Here is a 17,721-nt window from a genome sequence, read left to right as displayed (position 1 = left end):
ATATTTATTTTATATATTTATATGCCATTTAACAAAGAAAAATCAACCAAAAAAATGAGTTCGCGTGTCACCTCTGACACGCGTGTCATAGGTTCGCCATCACTGCTCTAGACACTGAGTCAAACCAGCGAGGGCTAAGTTGAATTTTCTTAAAGGAATGAAGTTCTGACCCTTGCTACAATGTGAATGAACCTCAGAAACAGCAGGCAGCCAGTCACAAAGGGTCCTGTATTGTATGATTCCAGAGTCATTTTGGATGAGAGATCCAGGACAGGCAAATCCACAGAGACGGAAGGCGGGTGGGTGATGGCTGGGGCTAGGGAGGGAACTGGGGGTGACTGCCCAAATTGAGGTGGTGGGCAGGGTTTCCAGTAACCCCTCCACCATGGGAACACACACATGTGTTTTGATGACATCACTCCTCTCTGTTAAGTAGGCTTGTGCAATCTTATAGCTTTAAAGTATGGAACGCTGTAATTTCTCTGATATGACTTGGTGTTAAGATGAAAGGGCTCCCCTCAAAGAAGCTACCAGGAGTCTTCCCATGCCCCGTACCTGTCTCGCAGGTGAGGTCCGGCCACTCTGAGTGGAGAGGTGGGAGGCTGTCCTGCGGGCCCGCATGCTCTCTTCATCGGAGGTGTCCACGTCGGCCAGGCACTGCGAGGGGAGCTGCTCGTTCCTGACAACGCTCGCCCCTGGGGAGGGACAGTGGGTTTGGATTACTTGGGGTGAGAGACTGAAAGCCAATGGACATGTTTCCACTGCAAAAATGAGAGATTGGAGCAACTGTAGACGTGATTATATTCTTGACATTATGGGGCTGAGACCCTTCAAGCAGAGTAAGTTCCAGCAAGGAACTTCAGGACACAGAGGTGGCCCGGCGCTCACCACGGCCCAGACGGTGTGAAAGCCACGGTGCCAACGCAAATGCCCTGTAATTGCACCACACGGAGCTCCAGGTGTGGGGTGTGGGTCCCAGAAGTTTCCAGGAGTGGAGGTGACTTTAGGAAGTCTTTCCACACTGGTCACCGTGGGCTGTTTTTTGCCAGAACGGTGATGGGCTGATGCTAGGGGCATGGGTTACCTGGGGTGTGGCTGGAAATGCTGATCCTGGGCCCCAGGGGGGAAAGCTCACCATCTCCACCTCTTCACCCAAAAGTACCGGCCTCCACAGAGCCGCCTGGAGATGGGTGAAGGCGGAGCCCTCAGGGTTGGCCCTCACGTGGAGGGCACCTCGCATACAACACTGCACGGGAAAGTCACGTGTGCAGGAGCCATGTCTGCACCTGCTGTGGGCGGCCGTGTGAGTTCCGCTGACAATCTGAATGAGCTTGTGGCCTGGGCGCAGGGGGGGTGGGGGGGGGGTGCGCCAGCCCTGCTGACACTGGTTTCAGCCTCGAGACCCTGTGCTGAGGACATAATGAAGCCTGGACAGCTGGCCACAGTGAGATACTGAATGTGTGTTGTTTTAAGCTGGTACGTTTGTGTAATTTGTTACCAGCAGTAGTTAACAGGTACGACCTTCTCACTTAATATCTACAAGGGTGGGCTGACTTAGGCATTGTAACCCTTTTCATAACCAGGACACTGAGGCACGGGGGCTGAGCGGCTTGGTCAAGCAGCACCCCATATTCCATCAAATCCCAGACTGTGCAGTTGTTTGATGCTCTATTGGGAAAGCAATAATATTGCCCATCACACTCCCACACATGCCTTTCTTAGCACACTCCCTGTGACGAGCTCCCAGGGTAGAGATGGGGGAATGTGCCCTAACTGGTTTGGCTCAGTGGATAGAGCATCGGCCTGGGGACTGAAAGGTCCCAGGTTTGATTCTGGTCAAGGGCATGTACCTTGGTTGTGGGCATATCCCCAGTAGGGAGTGTGCAGGAGGCAGCTGATCGATGTTTCTCTCTCATCGATGTTTCTAACTCTCTATCCCTCTCCCTTCCTCTCTGTAAAAAATCAATTAAAAAAAAAAAAGATGGGGGAATGTGTCTTGGCATCAGTGAGGTAGGGTAGTGGGTCTGCAGCCTGGGCTTGACTCAGAACGGCAGGCCTCCCAAGAGCCTTTTCTCAGCCTGATACCGTCTCTGTACCTCCCCACCTTGTCCCCCAGCCCCACCCTACCACCGAGCCCGCAACCTGGGTGATTAGGGACCAGGGGAGGAGATGAGTGTGTCCAGTCTGCATGCTCAGTCGATGTAGATTCACTTACTCATTGTTCATCAGGGGAGGTAAAACCCACCTCCCCCACCCAACGCCTCCAGGGTCCTAGTGGGTGCGTGGATCATGAGATTATGGTCCCTTTAATATAATGAAAAGGGAGAATGGAAAGTGGACAGACGGTGTCTTAACCACATTTCGCAGCTGCATTTGTGGATGGTTGTGCTGCATGTGTGATCTTATTTGCCCACGTCAGCAGGGAGTCTGACTGACCGCACACGCACTCCCACAGGCACAGACAACACTTCGGGATTTCATTAGGAAGCAAACTGTCTGGCAACACATTCAACTGAGCAAATCTGGGTTCTCAGCACTTACAGACTTCCCCATTCATGGGGGACCAGGCAGGTGGCACCCCCATGGAACTGCACCCTGGGTCCCCAGCGGCACCCCGAGTCCTCAGCTATGGAGATGCCCTGCCCCGGTCAGGACAGTTGGTCTGTGACCATCAGTCTGTCATTTCAGGAAGACCTGCATGTCCCTACCCTGCAACAATGTCCTCTGTAAAGGTGGCAGCGAGCCCTGGGGGTTTGGCTCAGTGGATAGAGCATTAGCCCAAAGACTGAAGGGTCCCAGGTTCGATTCCCGTCAAGGGCACATACCTCAGTTGCAGGCTGGAGCCCTAGCCCTAGTCGGGGTGCATGCAGAAGGCAACCAATCGATGTTTCTCTCTCTCCATCTCTCCCCCTACCTTCCTCTCTCTCTAAAAATCTATATACAGTGGGGCCTTGACTTATGAGTGTCCCGACTAACGAGTTTTTCGAGATACGAGCCGTCTCTTGGCCGATTTTTTGCTTTGAGTTGCGAGCTAAAATTCGGGTTACGAGGCTTCAGATATGGTGCAGCGAACATCACAGTGAACGCCACAACATCAGCCCAGCATCACGTGTCTCACTCGTTCACTTTTGATTTGACATATGAGTAATTTGAGTTACGAGCTCTGTCACGGAACGAATTAAACTCGTAAGTCAAGGCCCCACTGTATAGATAAAAAGGTAATATGCTAATTGGTCCTAACGGTGTCCCAGTCACACCGTTCAACAGGCTGTGCATGCACAGGAGCTGGTGGGCGGGGATGGGGGTGGGGACTTGCACCACCGGGACATGAGGCTGCTGCGGGGGGTGCCCCCCCTACCCGGCGGAGGCGTGCGCAGGCCTGCAGTGTCACCTGGCCCGGATGGGGGCATCAGGACGGGGCCGGGGCCTCGGTGGAGAGCTCTCAGCACTCCTGCGCCCGGGTTTGAAGGCGTGGAGAGAAAGGGAGAACAGATGGGCAGTTAGGAGGATCAGGCCAGGAAGGGAGAACAGATGGGCAGTTAGGGGGATCAGGCCAGGAAGGGAGAACAGATGGGCAGTTAGGGGGATCAGACAAGGAGGGGAGTGCAGATAGGCAGTTAGGGGGATCAGACAAGGAGGGGAGAGCAGTTAGGGGGATCAGGCCGGCAGGGGACAGCAGTTTGGCAGTTAGGGGCATCAGGTAAGAAGGCAGGTGAGCACTGAGGAGCCAGTGCTTCTGGATTGCGAGAGGGATCCCAGATTGGAGAGGGTGCAGGCCAGGCTGAGGGACCCCCCTCCCCTGCCCCCGTGCATGAATTTCGTGCACCAGGCCCCCTAGTCAATATAATAATGTCCTTGGATGAGGACTAAAAAATAACTAAAAAAAAAATAACTAAAGGTGGCAGCAGCTGTGTGGTCAGGTCGGGGGTCAATGCTGGTTACCTGAGTGCTGCAAGGGGCACACGGAGCCCGGGGGAAGCAGGTGTCCATGAGGTTTGTCACCAGATTGGAGAGGGTGCAGGCCAGGCTGAGGGACCCCCCTCCCCCGCCCCCGTGCATGAATTCCGTGCACCGGGCCCCTAGTCAATATAATAATGTCCTTGGATGAGGACTAAAAAATAACTAAAAAAAAACAAAACAAAACTAAAGGTGGCAGCAGCTGTGTCGGGGGGTCAATGTTGGTTACCTAAGTGTTGCAAGGGGCACACGGAGCCCAGGGGAAGCAGGTGTCCATGAGGTTTGTCGGGACTGCACATGCCCGTCAATCACAGGGAAGGAATGGGCTACTTTAAATCAGTCAGTGTGTCTGCCCAAATTGGGGTGGTGGGCAGGGTTTCCAGAAACCCCTCCACCATGCAGAACCCAGTTGGAAGACAGTGGCCAAGGGCACCTACCAGGAGTGGCAGCGATCCCCGGGGCTGCTGGGCAGGACTCTCCTGGCAGGCAGAGCTCAGCGCGGGCATCTCGTCCGGCAGGGGAGAGGCTGTCTGTCTGCTCTTCTGGGTGGGGGTGGCACCCAGAGGCCCTGGCATCAGCCTCCTGTAGGACCATGGCCTCCTGGGAGGCAGCCGCCTCCGAGCAGGGCTCACCTGTGAGGGCCTGAGCACATGGGGCCTGTCAACCGCTGGAGGGTTTGGCCTTGGGGCAGCTCCTTGGCGCGTGGGTCTGTCTCGTCCACATCCGGAGGGCTTCCAGGCATCGTCTGCTGACTGAGAACCACACACCTGCCCTCCGGCCCTTACATCGCAGTTCCCTTCAGTTTCAGAAACCGAGCTTTCGTGGCCTATTCTGCATCCTGTCTCCAGAGAAGGAGGTTGGGGCCTGACCCCTGGGCCAGGTATCACACAAGGCGACAGAAACACTTCTGACGGCCTCGGGGCATAGACCAAACCCAGAGACCAAAGCCCTGAGCAAGTGGGCAGGAAGTGTGCGTGCGTGTGTGTGCGTGTGTGTGTGTGAAGGTCAGAGAGGCAAGAGTGGGTGGGGGTGGGGCAGCCCCTTGGCTGTGAGCCCCACACCCCTCCCCACCCTTCCTGGGGCCTGGAGAAGGTTCCCTCTACTGTGCCATTGGTCCCCAAGGAAAGGGGGCGCTGAGGGTGTCAGGGAGCCACATGCCCCCACTCCTTTCCAGCTTGGCTGTGCCGGGGCTGGGGCAGGAAGGAAGTCGTCCCAGGCCCTGGAGGCCGAACAAAAGGGAGACTGCACCCCCCAGATTTGCAGCTGGAGCAGGACCCGTGGCCCAAGGCCTCTTGGGTGCTGGCTCCCTGCCCCGCTATCCCATCCTCAACAGAGGTCTGCCAATCAGCCTGGGCAGGCCCAGCTTTGCCCCAGCTGTGGCCAGGCACTGCCTGGGCCCAGGGGACCCCCAGCGTTGGGCTGAAGCTGGGCGTCACTCTGGGTCTTGTGCCCAAGCTGCATGTGCCCGGTGGGTGAAGGGCACAGCCACTGGTCCTGAGAGTGACCCTGAGAGGGGAGATCATCAGCCCTCCCAGGTGGTGGGGGCTGGAGCCTCACGGAGGGTCCCCAGACCAAGGTCACAAACCTAAGGAGTAGAGTGACCTGGCTTCTGGGTGGGCCCTGCGGATGCCACACTGCTGCTGTGATTATTAACGGCAGCCTCTTCCACTGCAGGACTATCCTAGTTTGGGTAATAAAGCCTGTGACCCCCGCTAATAACACAGAGGTCCAGACACGTCCAACTCCTGGACAGACGCCGGTCCTCCGTCTGCCTTCCCGAGTGACGGGGCTCTGCCTTACTTCCGGGACAAGCACCTACCCTGAACCCTCCATGCCCCTCACTCAACTGCCCTGCACCCCACACAGCCATGCTTTTCAGAGGGTACTTGAGAGCCTAGTCCTTGGAGGGTGTGACGCTTCTGGATCCTGTCCCTGACCTGAGGCTCCCAGGCAGGGTGGGGCAGGAGAGTACACTCACCTGCAGGCTGTCCGGGGCCGCTGGGACTGAGGATAGGCTCGGGGAGTGACTGCAACACCCCGCGGAGTCGTCAGAGTCGGCCTCGAAGTCCAGGCTGTGAATGGGGAGGAGGCGCTTTTTCTTGGCGGGCACAGGCTGGGCAAGAGGAGAGTCAGGGTCAGTGGACAGGGAGGACCAGACGCCCTCACCCCGGACGTGGGGTGGGCCCTCGAAACAAACCAGATGAGCCCCAGCTCGGAAGCCGCACCGAAAGTCTGCCCAGAGCCCACCCACCCCTCACAGGGTCTGCAAGCCCAGCACCCCTTACAGAGACGAGCAGAAGCTGCTGATGGACACGCGGCTGCTCACACATGCCCAGGACACAGGCCCCGGAAGGCGGCAGCCTTGGGGGCAGGTAGGCTTCGGGTTCCCCACCCTTGGGGTTTTAGGCAAAAGAGGGGAGCCCGCTGGGGAGGCCGACGGGGGAGGGAGAACTTGTGCACATTAGATGCAAGGTCAGGGGTTAGCTCTGACCCCCTGACGGTCTCCATCCTTCAGACGGATGTGTAGGGAAGAGTGCAGACACTGGGGAGTGTTCTGGAAGCTTAGGAAGTGGCACAAACATACTTTTGTCATAAACAGATGCATATATTCCCCCCTCCCCCGGCCCCCAGAGCAGCCAGCTCGACCTGGCCAGCATTGCGTCTCTCTCCAAGCGGCTCCATCTATACTCATCATCGCCTGACCCACCCTTCCCTCCAACCTGCTCCCCTCCAACCTGCTCCCCTCCAACCTGCTCCCCTTCAACTGCTCCCCTCCCATCATCCTACCCAGAAACCCTAGGGGTTACTTTGCGTGTCTTTATCATCATAAATAAATTAAAAATAAGTAAAAACAGAAACAAACACCAATAAAAACAAGGCTCATGTTTTGTCCTAGAAAAAAGCTCGCAGAGTCTGAGGGACTTATGTCCCTGAAAGGTGCAAAGGCCGCCTTAGGATGACACCAGTGTGCCCTCTGGCCCCTGCCCTCCCACCGTGCTCCAGAGGGCCAGGCAGTCTGCGGGTCTAGGCAGCCTTCTCTGCAGCCTCTGCCCACCCACAGCTTGCTAGGGCTTTCTCAGGTGCCGGTGACCTTATGCTGAAAGTATTCTTCTGGTGCCAATTGCTCCGCAGAGATGGTCCGGGCGTGGCAAAGGGAGGCGGAGCCTTAGCGCTCAGGCTATAGTGGAGCCATGGGAGCACTGAGACTTTTAGGAAGTCAGAACCCAAGGCTGCAGCCCCGGGAGTGGTGGGAGTGGTTGGGGAAGACTTACTTTGCTGCCAAGGGGATGGGTCTGAGCCCCTGTGTCCAGCTCTCCATCCGTATTGGAATGCTCACTGTCTCTACTTCTCTCTCCTGGGCTTGGCTCAGGCCCACCTGCAACAGACACCTGCATGACTCCATCTAGGGAGAAATAGATTGGAGGCAAACCCTTTGTCTCCCCCCCACCCCCGCACCTGTCCTTCCATCCACTCACCCTCCCACCCACTCATCCATCTGTTCCTCATCCATCATCATCCATCCATCCACCATCCACCATCCATCCATTTTCCATTCACCATCCATCCATCGAAAAACATCCAGGCAAGACCCTCTGCTGACCTTACAATGACCTATCTGAGCATCAGTTAAAGCTGGTTCTCATCACAGCAGAAAACCAGTGCTCTGCATCAGTTTTATCAGGGTCACACCTGCAGGTATTCACCCCACAGTTACCGACCCCTTGAAGGAGGCTTAGAGCTAAGTCTTGTTTTTCCCAAACAAACCACTTCTCCCCCAGTTTCTTATCAGCAGGCCCAGCCTCAGGCACAGCTGGGCGGGAGTGAGGCTCAGCCCCGGGGCCCTCTTATTCCTTTCTCTGCCCCTCCTCTGCCCCCAGACGTGAGCACCAGCCAGCCAGCTGGGGGCCCCTCTCTGAAGAGTGAGTCTTGAAACTCATGTCAAACAGCCAGACCGAGGGCATTGTGACGTGGACTCTGTCTGCATCGAGGGAATGTGGACATGCGTTTCCAAAGGCCCAGGTGTGTGTGACCGGTCAGGGTGGTGTCCCTGCCCCTCTGCTCGAATATGAGCAGATCTCCATGACCCTTTGGTTATCAGCCTCTTACATAACCCTCTAAACCTGGAACAAGGCTTTGATATGAACCCACCTCTGACTACTGAGTCACGGGTAAAGAAACCCAAAGGATTTCCCATGTTCCTGACATGGAGCAGAGATTTCTTGGTGGGGAGGTGGAAATGAAGATAAAAATGTCTGAGCAAGAAGGACTTACTGTGGACATCGGGGGAGCTTTGTGTTCTGCCAGACAAACCTACAACCAAAGAGGAGGGGCTGAGAAGAAAGACGCCCTGCGGGGAGCTGTGAGCTCAAGGACAGGAGAGAGGAGGCTCCTCCCATCCACCTCCACCCACACTGCTTCCTGCAGCTCCTGCCGTGCAGTCCTGGGGCCTCTGGGAAACCGCCGCTCGGCTGGCCCAGGGCGCCCCACAGCTGCACAGGGCCTGCAGCAGGTCCTGGCTGGGACTGCAATCGTTTGTTTGTCTACTTTTATTAGCCATACAGCTTCCCCAGCCTTGTGCTCCTTCCCTGCACCTTTCTCAGGGGATTGTGTTGGGCCCCCCAGCAGGGAGACAGTCCTGGGGGATGTCACTGTAGGGACCTGAGACCTGCCTCCGGGGGGCCAGGAGCCTCTGTTGTGGCTGGAAACAGGGTTCCTGCTGCCCCACAGCGCCACCTCCTGGCTCTCAGTGACAGTTTTGAAATTGGCAGGCTCCTGGCCACTTTGACTTACTCATTGAGCTCTGGACCCTGTGACCTTCCACGTCAGCGGTTCTCAACCTGTGGGTCGCAACCCCTTTGGGGGTCGAACGACCCTTTCACAGGGGTCGCCTAAGACCATCAGAAAACACATATATAATTTCATATTGTTTTTGTGATTAATCACTATGCTTTAATTATGTTCAATTTGTAACAATGAAATTGGGGGTCACCACAACATGAGGAACTGTATTAAAGGGTCGCGGCATTAGGAAGGTTGAGAACCACTGTTCTATGTCATCCAGATTCCTGAGCCCACCCAGGTCCCTGGCAATCAGCACCTCCCATGGTGGGGCCCAGGTCCTCAGGGCTCTGATGTGGCCTGTGGTTTCCTGCCATGCGCAGCCGACTTTGGGGGTGAGATTTCAGATGCTTTGTAGTGTGGCTTTTCCTGTGCTGCCTGTGGCTCCTGCCCCTGCGCCCTGCGGAGGGCCCAGCCAAGCTCCTTCGGCTGCAGGAAGACCCTTCACTGGCTCCTGGTTGGCGGAGCGGGCATGGGAGGTGGGACTTTTTTGGGCTCCAGCCTGAGACAAAGATATTAGCCCAGAAGAAGCAGCTTGAGGAAGAAAGGAGAAAGAACCCCCAAGAATGGGGAGACAGTCCCTCCCATGTTGCTGGGGCCCTCCTAGTCACGTCTGTGGTCTCAGCGTGGTTGTCAGGAGGCCTCTCTCACTCTTAAAAATGTCCTGGTTTGGAGGATTTATCAATGTGTCGCCCTCCAAATACTCCACCCAGGGAGGGAGGACCTGGGGACATAAAGCACAAACTAGGCCCGGCTATTCCATCAGCTGCCGAGTTTGAGAACCTTGGCTGTGAGTTCTCCACTTGCTACAGTGCTCTGAGAAAACACGATTTCAGAGGGTGGGGATGTCAACATGCAGGACTTCCCAGGGCCAGGCCCGGCCAGGGTGCAAAAGGCTGCACCTCACTCAGCAAGCAGCCAACCCCATCAAAACACCAGGCACAGGGACTGACAGGTGCGCAGACACAGGTGCCAAAGGAATCTGCTTGGTCCTGAAACAGTAAAACATGCCTGGGAGCAAAACGGGTTCCCAGACCCCACCCTTCCCTCCACCCACTCCTCACCTCCCCCTGGCAGCCGCCCGCAGAGGGACCGGATCACTTTGGCACTTCCGAAGCGCTTGAAGCGGGCCCTCACGTGCCCGTAGTACCACTCCAGGGAGCCCATCTTCACGACTCTGCAGAGAGATGGAGCTCAGGCCTGCAGCACTGCTGTGCCCAACCACCACGCACACGTGCCCACCATTCTTCAGATAGCCGCCCCCCCCCCCGAAGGGACAAGCCACCCCTCAAAACCATCAGGGTCCCTGGATCTCCAGGCCCTGCTCACCTGGCCAGGTGACAGGGGTGGCAGAGCCAGCCCTCCTCCTCGGGGTGGGCGTGGCTGCAGCCTTGGCAGGTGAAGAGGCGGCAGTCCAGGCACTGCCGTTTGGGGGCCTCCAGGAGTCGGTAGGGCTGCAGGCAGTGGGCACAGTGGGTGTCGCTCAGGAGGGCTGCATCGGAAACCAGCTCCCTCTGGGAGCTCTCCTTCTTCACTTTGCCCTTGAGGCCTCTGAGGGAAACAGCAGAAACAAGGAATACGTTGGACATCTTGTTGCAACAGTCTTTGAATGTGTGAGCACACACACGGGATCCTTCTCACACACCAACATGCTGGATTCAAACGTGCATATGGGTAGGTGGGAACTTATTTTTATAGACATGAAATGGCATTTAAACCTTTCTGTGACTGTTCACAATTGCGTATTTTCCCAGGATGCACATGCATGACTTTCACGCGTTGTCAAAGGGGCCACAAACCACAAAGGTTCTTAGTCACAGGCTGGGGCAGGTCCCACCGTTGCCTGCACCACCTCACGTAGCTCAGCATAACAGAAAGAGGCGGTCAGGGGTCCCGGGCCCACTTCAGGTTGGAGGTCCTGGGCCCACATTCCTTCTCCAGCTCTGAGCTGGAGCCCTGAGCTTGCTGACGCAGAGCTCAGAGCTGGGGAACCGAGCTGAGGTGTCCTGGTTGGCTGGGTGAGTGTGGACATGGTCATGAGCATCTGGTGTCTAGTCTTCCTGAGATGGGTGGGTGGGTTGGTGGATCAGGCTGGTGGTTCTGGTCGGGCCACATGGTTCTCCAGAACCCATCTGTTCCTAGTGTAATTGTGTAAGAAGAGTTTAGAGAAGAGAAAGACGCAAGCGGTCGATGAGCTGGACAGGGCGGAAGTCACAGAGAATGCAGAGAAAAGGCTCATTAGATGGCGGGTGAGGCCGACCCTGTGCCCCGTGAGGCCCTGGCCAGTCACGTCCACTCTGCCACTCTGACCTGAGCTAATGGCCCTGAGCTGAGGACAACACCCACTGGGTGCATGTCAGGCTGGCACCCTGCAGAGAACGCCGATGGGTCACTGCACCCTCCCTGTCATGGTCACAGAGTCCCGAGGGCAAAGCCAGCGGGCATTTTCTCAATAAGTGGTTTGGGTCTCTCCCAGCAAGGGAGCACGTTGAGCTGACTCCCACCTTTGTTCCCGAAGAGCATGGCTAGGATGGGTCCCTTGGAGGGTGTCCGGAGCAGGAATCGCTCAGTCCCCGGAGTTCCAGGAGGACCACAGTCCTAGACCATCGGGGCTGCAGTAACAGCTTCCTGGTGAACCCGCCAGCTCAAACTGCCTGGGAAACGTGCCCCCAGATAATGAACATGTCCCCTTTGTTCTATCTCAGAGAACGTCTGCCAGATGTAATATTTTAGTTTCAGATGAGATCAAATTAATCTGTTCTTAGTGACACAATTGGACAGACACAGGTGCCATTGTCCTCTGAGAAGGCTGCACAGTGGCGGAGCCCCAGAGGTTGGTGAGGCTGCGGGCAATGGAGGGATTCCGAGGAGCTCCGGAGACCAGCGCTGGATCAGGCAGGGTTGACCGCACCTCACCTATTTCCCTCTCCCAACGTTTATGAAAATACTCACCAAGTTAGACACAAAAATAAGACTCCTGTCTCGGCTTTGAAACCATATGCAACACACACACACACACACACACAAACACACACACACCACTCACACAAAGGCCAAGTGGTTGTAAAATCTAGGGGGATACTGTCATCCACCGACCACAGTCTTGATAAAGCCGCATGGACAAGGCCAAGTCTTGGCCTCAAACAGAAGATCACAAGGCCCCTGGAGCCGGGGGGGAAGGATCCGGTGGCCTCCGTTTCCACTCTTGTTGTATCTGCATCAGCCAGAAAACCTAGAGGCCACCCTCTGCTGATGGGGCCTTACCCGGCCTTCTCCATCGAGGCAGAGCTGTACCTCGGGCCCCTCCCAGCAGGAAGAAAGACGAGGGCATGTGGAGGCACCCTGCATCACAGAATGTGAAGTCCTCTTAAATAAGAGCCCAGAAGAGGCCTGGGGGTGGCTGGAGACTGATACGTTTCGGGTACTGAATTGGGGGAAAGGGTAATTATATTCCACTCAGACTCTTTCAAGCATAACATCCCTTCTTCAGAGCTGGAGAACAGGAGGGGATGGAAGAGGAGGCCAGTGGGGGTGCAGCAGAGGAACCCCAGGTGATGCCTGCAGCGCAGGGCACACCCACCCCACCTGGAGCTTCAGATCGGGAGGAGGTGAGTGGGGCCAGAGCCACCACACGCCGACACCGGTTGACCAGATGTCACTGCACTATAGCAGGCAAAAGCCCAACACGCAGCTACAAGTGAGAGCCACCTCTGGAATAGAAGACACCTCGAATGGGATTCACTGTCAGAAACCGAGGAAGACTTGAAAGGAGTCTGCCTGGTGTGCTAATTGGGGCGAGAGATGCAGGAGCAGGAGATAAAGAGCCAGGCTGAGATGGAAGGAGGTAGTGTCAAGGGGTTGCTGTCCTGTGAGGGCAGGTGGATTTGATGCAAGGATTCCCCTTTCAAGACAGGAGGAGGAAGTGATGGGATGTGGAGGGAGAAGGCTAGAGGGACATGGAGATGTCACACCCCCATGTCCTCACTCTCCCCCTCTTGGGGTTGAATCCAGTGGGGAGTGTGGTGAAAACGTGCAAGAGTACTGGGGACAGACCAGGACATCAGGGGTTGGTGGCACACCCCTGTGGATGGAGCTGGGGAGGACCGCGTGGTGGCTGTAGCTCCCAGGCCAGCCCAGACAGCCAGGCCAGCCTGGCCAGGACTTCTGCTCTCCAGCACTTGTGCTGGCTATTGGGGTGAATCCCTACCCTGAGACCATGCCCCAGCAGGACAGCATGAGGTGCTGAGAGGACCAGGGGGCGGGCAGGGTCTGGGGGTTGGTACGAAGAGGCCACAGCATGCAGGGTAGATGGTGGGGGTCAGGATCTCAGTGTGGGTGCCGGCCATGACCATTCACTCACGAGCGATGGTCCCTACCCTGGAAGCAGACTTGACCCTCCACTCTGCATCAGGGACCAGCCAGGAGCCAGTGGACAGTGTGTGGAGCCAAGACCCCATCAACTCTGTCACCTTGAGGGCCATGGGCTCCTGCCGGTCACCCACGCAGACTTAGCCAAAAGCAGGGGTGAGTAGAGGTGCTCTAAAGAGAAGACTGTACCCAGAGAAGAGGTCAGAGCAGCGCCTGGGATACGGAACCCACAAGCTTATGAGTTCTTGCTGACTGAGGGTGGGGACCCACGGGTGAGGTGAGGTAGGTAACAAATGAGCTGGCTGTTCTCTGCACAGCTTGGCTGGGTGGGAGTGAGTCTCGGCCCTGCCACAGTACAGCGATCACCTGAGAACACACGAACGCTCGCCGACCAGGACACAAGAGGAGCCGGACCTTCTGATTCTTTTTGACCACACACACCTGGACACAGCCATTCAGTTACAGGAAGCAGTGAGTTCTGAGCAGGCGACGTCTAATGGAACCAAGTCAGGCTGGCTCATGGCTTTGCTGTCAGGCTGGGCAGCAGGTTCCTGTGGCTGCTCTAACACATTTCCACAAAGGTAGTGGCTTAAAGCAACACCAGTTTATTACCGTACAGTTCTGAGATCAGAGGTCTGACCTGGGTGTTCCTGGGCTGAAATGGAGTTGTGGGCAGGACTGTGATCCTTCTTGGAGACTCCGGGACCTGTCCCCTTTCTTCCCAGCTGCCAGGACGCCTGTATCCTCTGTCCGGCCCTTCCTCGGTCTACAGAGCTGGCCGTGGTGGCTGAGTTCTTCTCACAGGGACTCTCTATGGCTCTCCTGTGCTCCGGCCTCCTCCTTTCTCCCACCTGTCCCCATGTCCAGGTCCAGGGTCACCTCCCCAATCCAGGCCCAGGGTCACCTCCCACGTCCAGGTCAGCTGTTCAGCAGCCTTAATGGCACCCGCAGCCTTAATTCCCTTTTGCCATGTAACCTAACATTTTCGCAGGTTGGGGGGACCGGGACGTGGATGTGTTGGGGGGCTTATTATTCTGCCAGAGTGCTGAAGGGAAAGAAAGTGAGGCCTCGCTCCCAGGCGAGAGATTCCCAAATATAAAACCCACACCCGGCCCCTCCTGAGGGCAGCCTGAGGTGTGTGTCCTCCAGAGGCTGGGAAACCAGGGTCAAGTCCGTCCCCGAGGAGGGGCTGTAGCCAGAGAACCAAGTCACAGAGAAGAGACAGAGTTATTAACAGTAAGGCGACCACAGTAAACCTGCCTGTCAGAGGTCGCCGCTGAAGGAGGCAGACCTGGTGTAATGAATATCGGGCAGCAGTGATGGGAATCTAAGCCCCTGGCATCCGAGCAGACGTCGGGAATTAGTGTGGGAAATGGAACTTGCTGGCGCTCTCCGAGGTCCTCTGAAGAGAATGACCGATGGCGACTAAAATGATAAAGGGAACAGTGGTGGTGAACGAGGCACCGAGAGAGCCCCCGAACCTCCTGAGCGATCTTGCACCCAAACTCCGGGCCCTGCTGCCTGCTCACTCCCTGCTCCAGCCCCTGTCTATTCAGCCTGGAGTCCTGTCTGGGTGCCAAGTGGCCCGCCTGGTGGTGACTTCAAATTCCTACTGTTGTCGTTGTTGTTATTATTTGTTTTTAAGGTGAGCCTTGGTCTGCCATGCCTCACGCTGGCCAATGTTGCATGATTATCTCAGGAATGCAGGCCTGTTTGCAGACGTTACGGATGCCTGTCACCAGCTGTTTGCCTTTCCGGGGCAGACTCCCAGGCCTAATATTTGACTTGTGGGCCGGCCTCTGAAACAAGGCATCGGTTAGGTAAGCTGCCATCCTCGCCCAGGGGCGTGAGTCCCCAGCTCCGGCTCTGCAGTGTCATTCTCTGGGTTTAGGAAAACCCAGTAATTCTAAACACAGGTTAGAGGCCCCTCGATAGCGCAGGGAGCGTTACTGAGACGACCTCAGATGAGCAGAGAGGAGGCAGGGCGCAGGTCAGCTGTGAGTACGTGGGCCCCAGCGTGCCAGGTGGAGGCCTGCTTCTGCCCCAGGTCCAGGCTGGCGGGCCACCGCGGGGCTCTGCGTCTTCCCGAGGGAGGGGGTGAAGAAGCTGGGACGACTGGCCAGATGCTCTCCTCAAGAAGTTTACCTTGGTGCTCCTTTGTGTTTATGTGCCATTAAACACGAAGCATGATTATCTATGTGTACTTAAAGCCTTTTTAATACCCAGTTACCATGAATGACTGCAGAACACTTACAAGATAAATAATACAAAGCGGTATGCAGCCAGGGCCCCACCCATATTCCCCCTGTTAGCAATTCCTGGATATTCTTTAGAGCCGGGGACTGTCTGGTCCTCAGTGTCCTCATCTGTGACTGGGGAGAACACAGCAGTCACACTGTGATGTTGCCTGAGCAGTAAATGAGGTGTTGTGAGGTGTGGTGGCTGTTTTATTTTATTATTTTTCTCTTTCATCCATCCCCCTCTGCCCTCCCTTTGGTAACCATCAGCATGCTCTCTGTATCTGTTTTGTTTATTCATTTTTAAAAAAATTCACATGTAAGTGAAATCATATGATATTTGTCTTTCTCTGACTTATTTCACTTAGCATAATACCCTTTAGGTCCATCCATTTGGTCATAAGTGGTAAGATTTCATTCTTTTTCATGGCTGAGTAATAGTCCATTGTATATATGTAGCACATCTTCTTTGTCCATGTGTCTATTGATGGGCATCTAGGTTGCTTCTATATTTTGGCTACTGTAAATAATGCTGCAATGAACATATGAACATATAGGGGTGCATATATGTTTTCAAATTAGTGTGTTTTTTTTCTTTGAATAAATACCCAGAAGTGTTATTACTGGGTTGAATGGCAACTCAATTTTCAATTTTTTTGAGGAATCTCCATACAGTTTTCCACAGTGGCTGTATCAGTCTGCATTCCTACCAAGAGTGCATGAGGGTCCCCTTTTCTCCACATCCTCACTAACACTTGTCGTTTGTTCATTTATTGATGATAGCCATTCTGACAGGCGTGAGGTGATCTCTCATTGTGGTTTTAATTTGCATTTCTCTGATGATTAGTGATGTTGAGCATCTTTTCATATGTTTATTGTCCACCTGTATGTCCTCTTTGGAGAAGTGTCTATTCAGGTCCTCTGCCCATTTTTTATTGGATTGTTTTTTTTAATTTGGTGTTAAGTTTTACAAGTTCTTTATATGTTTTAAATATTAACCCCTCAGCAGATGTATTATTGGCAAATGTCTTCTCCCATTTATTAGGTTGTTCTTTTTTTTTTTTTTTTTTTTTTTTTTTTTTTTTTTTTTGCTTTGTTGATATTTTCCTTTGTTGGGCAAAAACCTTTTTAGTTAGATGTCGTCCCATTTGCTTATTTTTTCTTTTGTTTCCCTTGCCAGAGGAGATGTATCCAAAAAGAGATTACTAAGACCAAAATCAAAGAACTTACTGCCTATGTTTTCTTCTAGGAGTTTTATGACTTCAAGTCTTACATTTAAGTCTTTAATCCATTTTGAGTTTATTCTTGTATGTGGTGTCAGAGGGTGGTCCAGTTTTGCCTCTTTTGTCATAGATTTATTGACCATGTAAGTGCAGATTTATTTCTGGGCTCCTTATTCTATCCCCGTGGTCGGCAAACTGCGGCTCGCGAGCCACATGCGGCTCTTTGGCCCCTTGAGTGTGGCTCTTCCTAAGCCTTAGGAGTACCCTAATTAAGTTAATAACAATGTACCTACCTATATAGTTTAAGTTTAAAAAATTTGGCTCTCCAAAGAAATTTCAATCGTTGTACTGTTGATATTTGGCTCTGTTGACTAATGAGTTTGCCGGCCCCTGATCTAGACGAGTCTCAACTGGGCTGACTGGGCACTTCAAGTCTCTGCCACGTATCTGTTCCATGCCAGTAGCTACCTCAGGAATGTCCTCATGGAGATGACAGAAACACAACATAGAGCAAGGCCTCTCGAGTGGTAGACTTAGAAGCACCACACTTGCACTTCTGCTTCATTCTATTACCCAAAGCCAGGCACATGGTCAAGTCCAGAGACAGAGGCAGAGGACACTTCAAAGTTAAATGCCCAAGGGGGTGGATGCAGAGAGGGTAAAAGATCATCTAACCCATCAGCAAGATCTATCAATTCTACCTTAGAAATACTTTCCACACCTGTCCAATACACCTTCTATCTTATTGCTACCACCACTTCAGTTCACCATGATCTCTCTTACCTATCACCACCTGACTGCTCTGTCCAAATCTTTCTTGTCCATTCCTTCCCAGACCATTCTCAATGCAGCAACCAGAATAAACTTAAAAAGAAAACCTGCTCTGACCACTCATTTAATTAAGTCTGCCAAATGGTTTCCTATTGTTCTCAGGATAAAGGTGAAAATCCTGACTAAGGCCTGAACTGTTTTCAATTTTCAATTGAGGGGTTATTTTAAAGCAAATAGGTGAACCTGGTGAAAGGGAGAAAGAGAGTGAAGAGGGAGTGTGGGAAAGAGAGGCTTTGTAATGACTTCCATGTGAGGACAGCCTGGGA

The 17,721-nt window shown here is 54.2% G+C and overlaps 1 protein-coding gene across 4 annotated transcripts in view; it reads right to left on the bottom strand.

Moving 5' to 3' along the window:
- MLPH (melanophilin) overlaps window positions 1-17,721 on the bottom strand; it is a 35,104-nt gene that overhangs the window by 9,971 nt on the left and 7,412 nt on the right. Inside the window, exons 3-10 of one of the 4 annotated variants that reach the window (XM_005863690.2) lie at window positions 14,425-14,589; window positions 10,126-10,347; window positions 9,861-9,973; window positions 8,230-8,268; window positions 7,230-7,333; window positions 5,936-6,070; window positions 4,395-4,599; window positions 556-695 (exon numbers count right to left, since the gene is read on the bottom strand). In XM_005863690.2, coding sequence (XP_005863752.1) covers window positions 556-695; window positions 4,395-4,599; window positions 5,936-6,070; window positions 7,230-7,333; window positions 8,230-8,268; window positions 9,861-9,973; window positions 10,126-10,347; window positions 14,425-14,589 — 1,123 coding nt within the window. The remainder of the gene's footprint in view (window positions 1-555; window positions 696-4,394; window positions 4,600-5,935; window positions 6,071-7,229; window positions 7,334-8,229; window positions 8,269-9,860; window positions 9,974-10,125; window positions 10,348-14,424; window positions 14,590-17,721) is intronic. The other 3 variants (XM_005863688.2, XM_005863689.2, XM_014537606.1) reach the window with 3 other exon arrangements.

Source organism: Myotis brandtii, unplaced genomic scaffold, assembly GCF_000412655.1.
Source record: "Myotis brandtii unplaced genomic scaffold, ASM41265v1 scaffold180, whole genome shotgun sequence".
Classification (NCBI taxonomy): domain Eukaryota; kingdom Metazoa; phylum Chordata; class Mammalia; order Chiroptera; family Vespertilionidae; genus Myotis; species Myotis brandtii.
The sequence above is the reverse complement of the archived record's forward strand: the minus strand, read 5'-3'. Positions and strand labels throughout refer to the sequence as shown.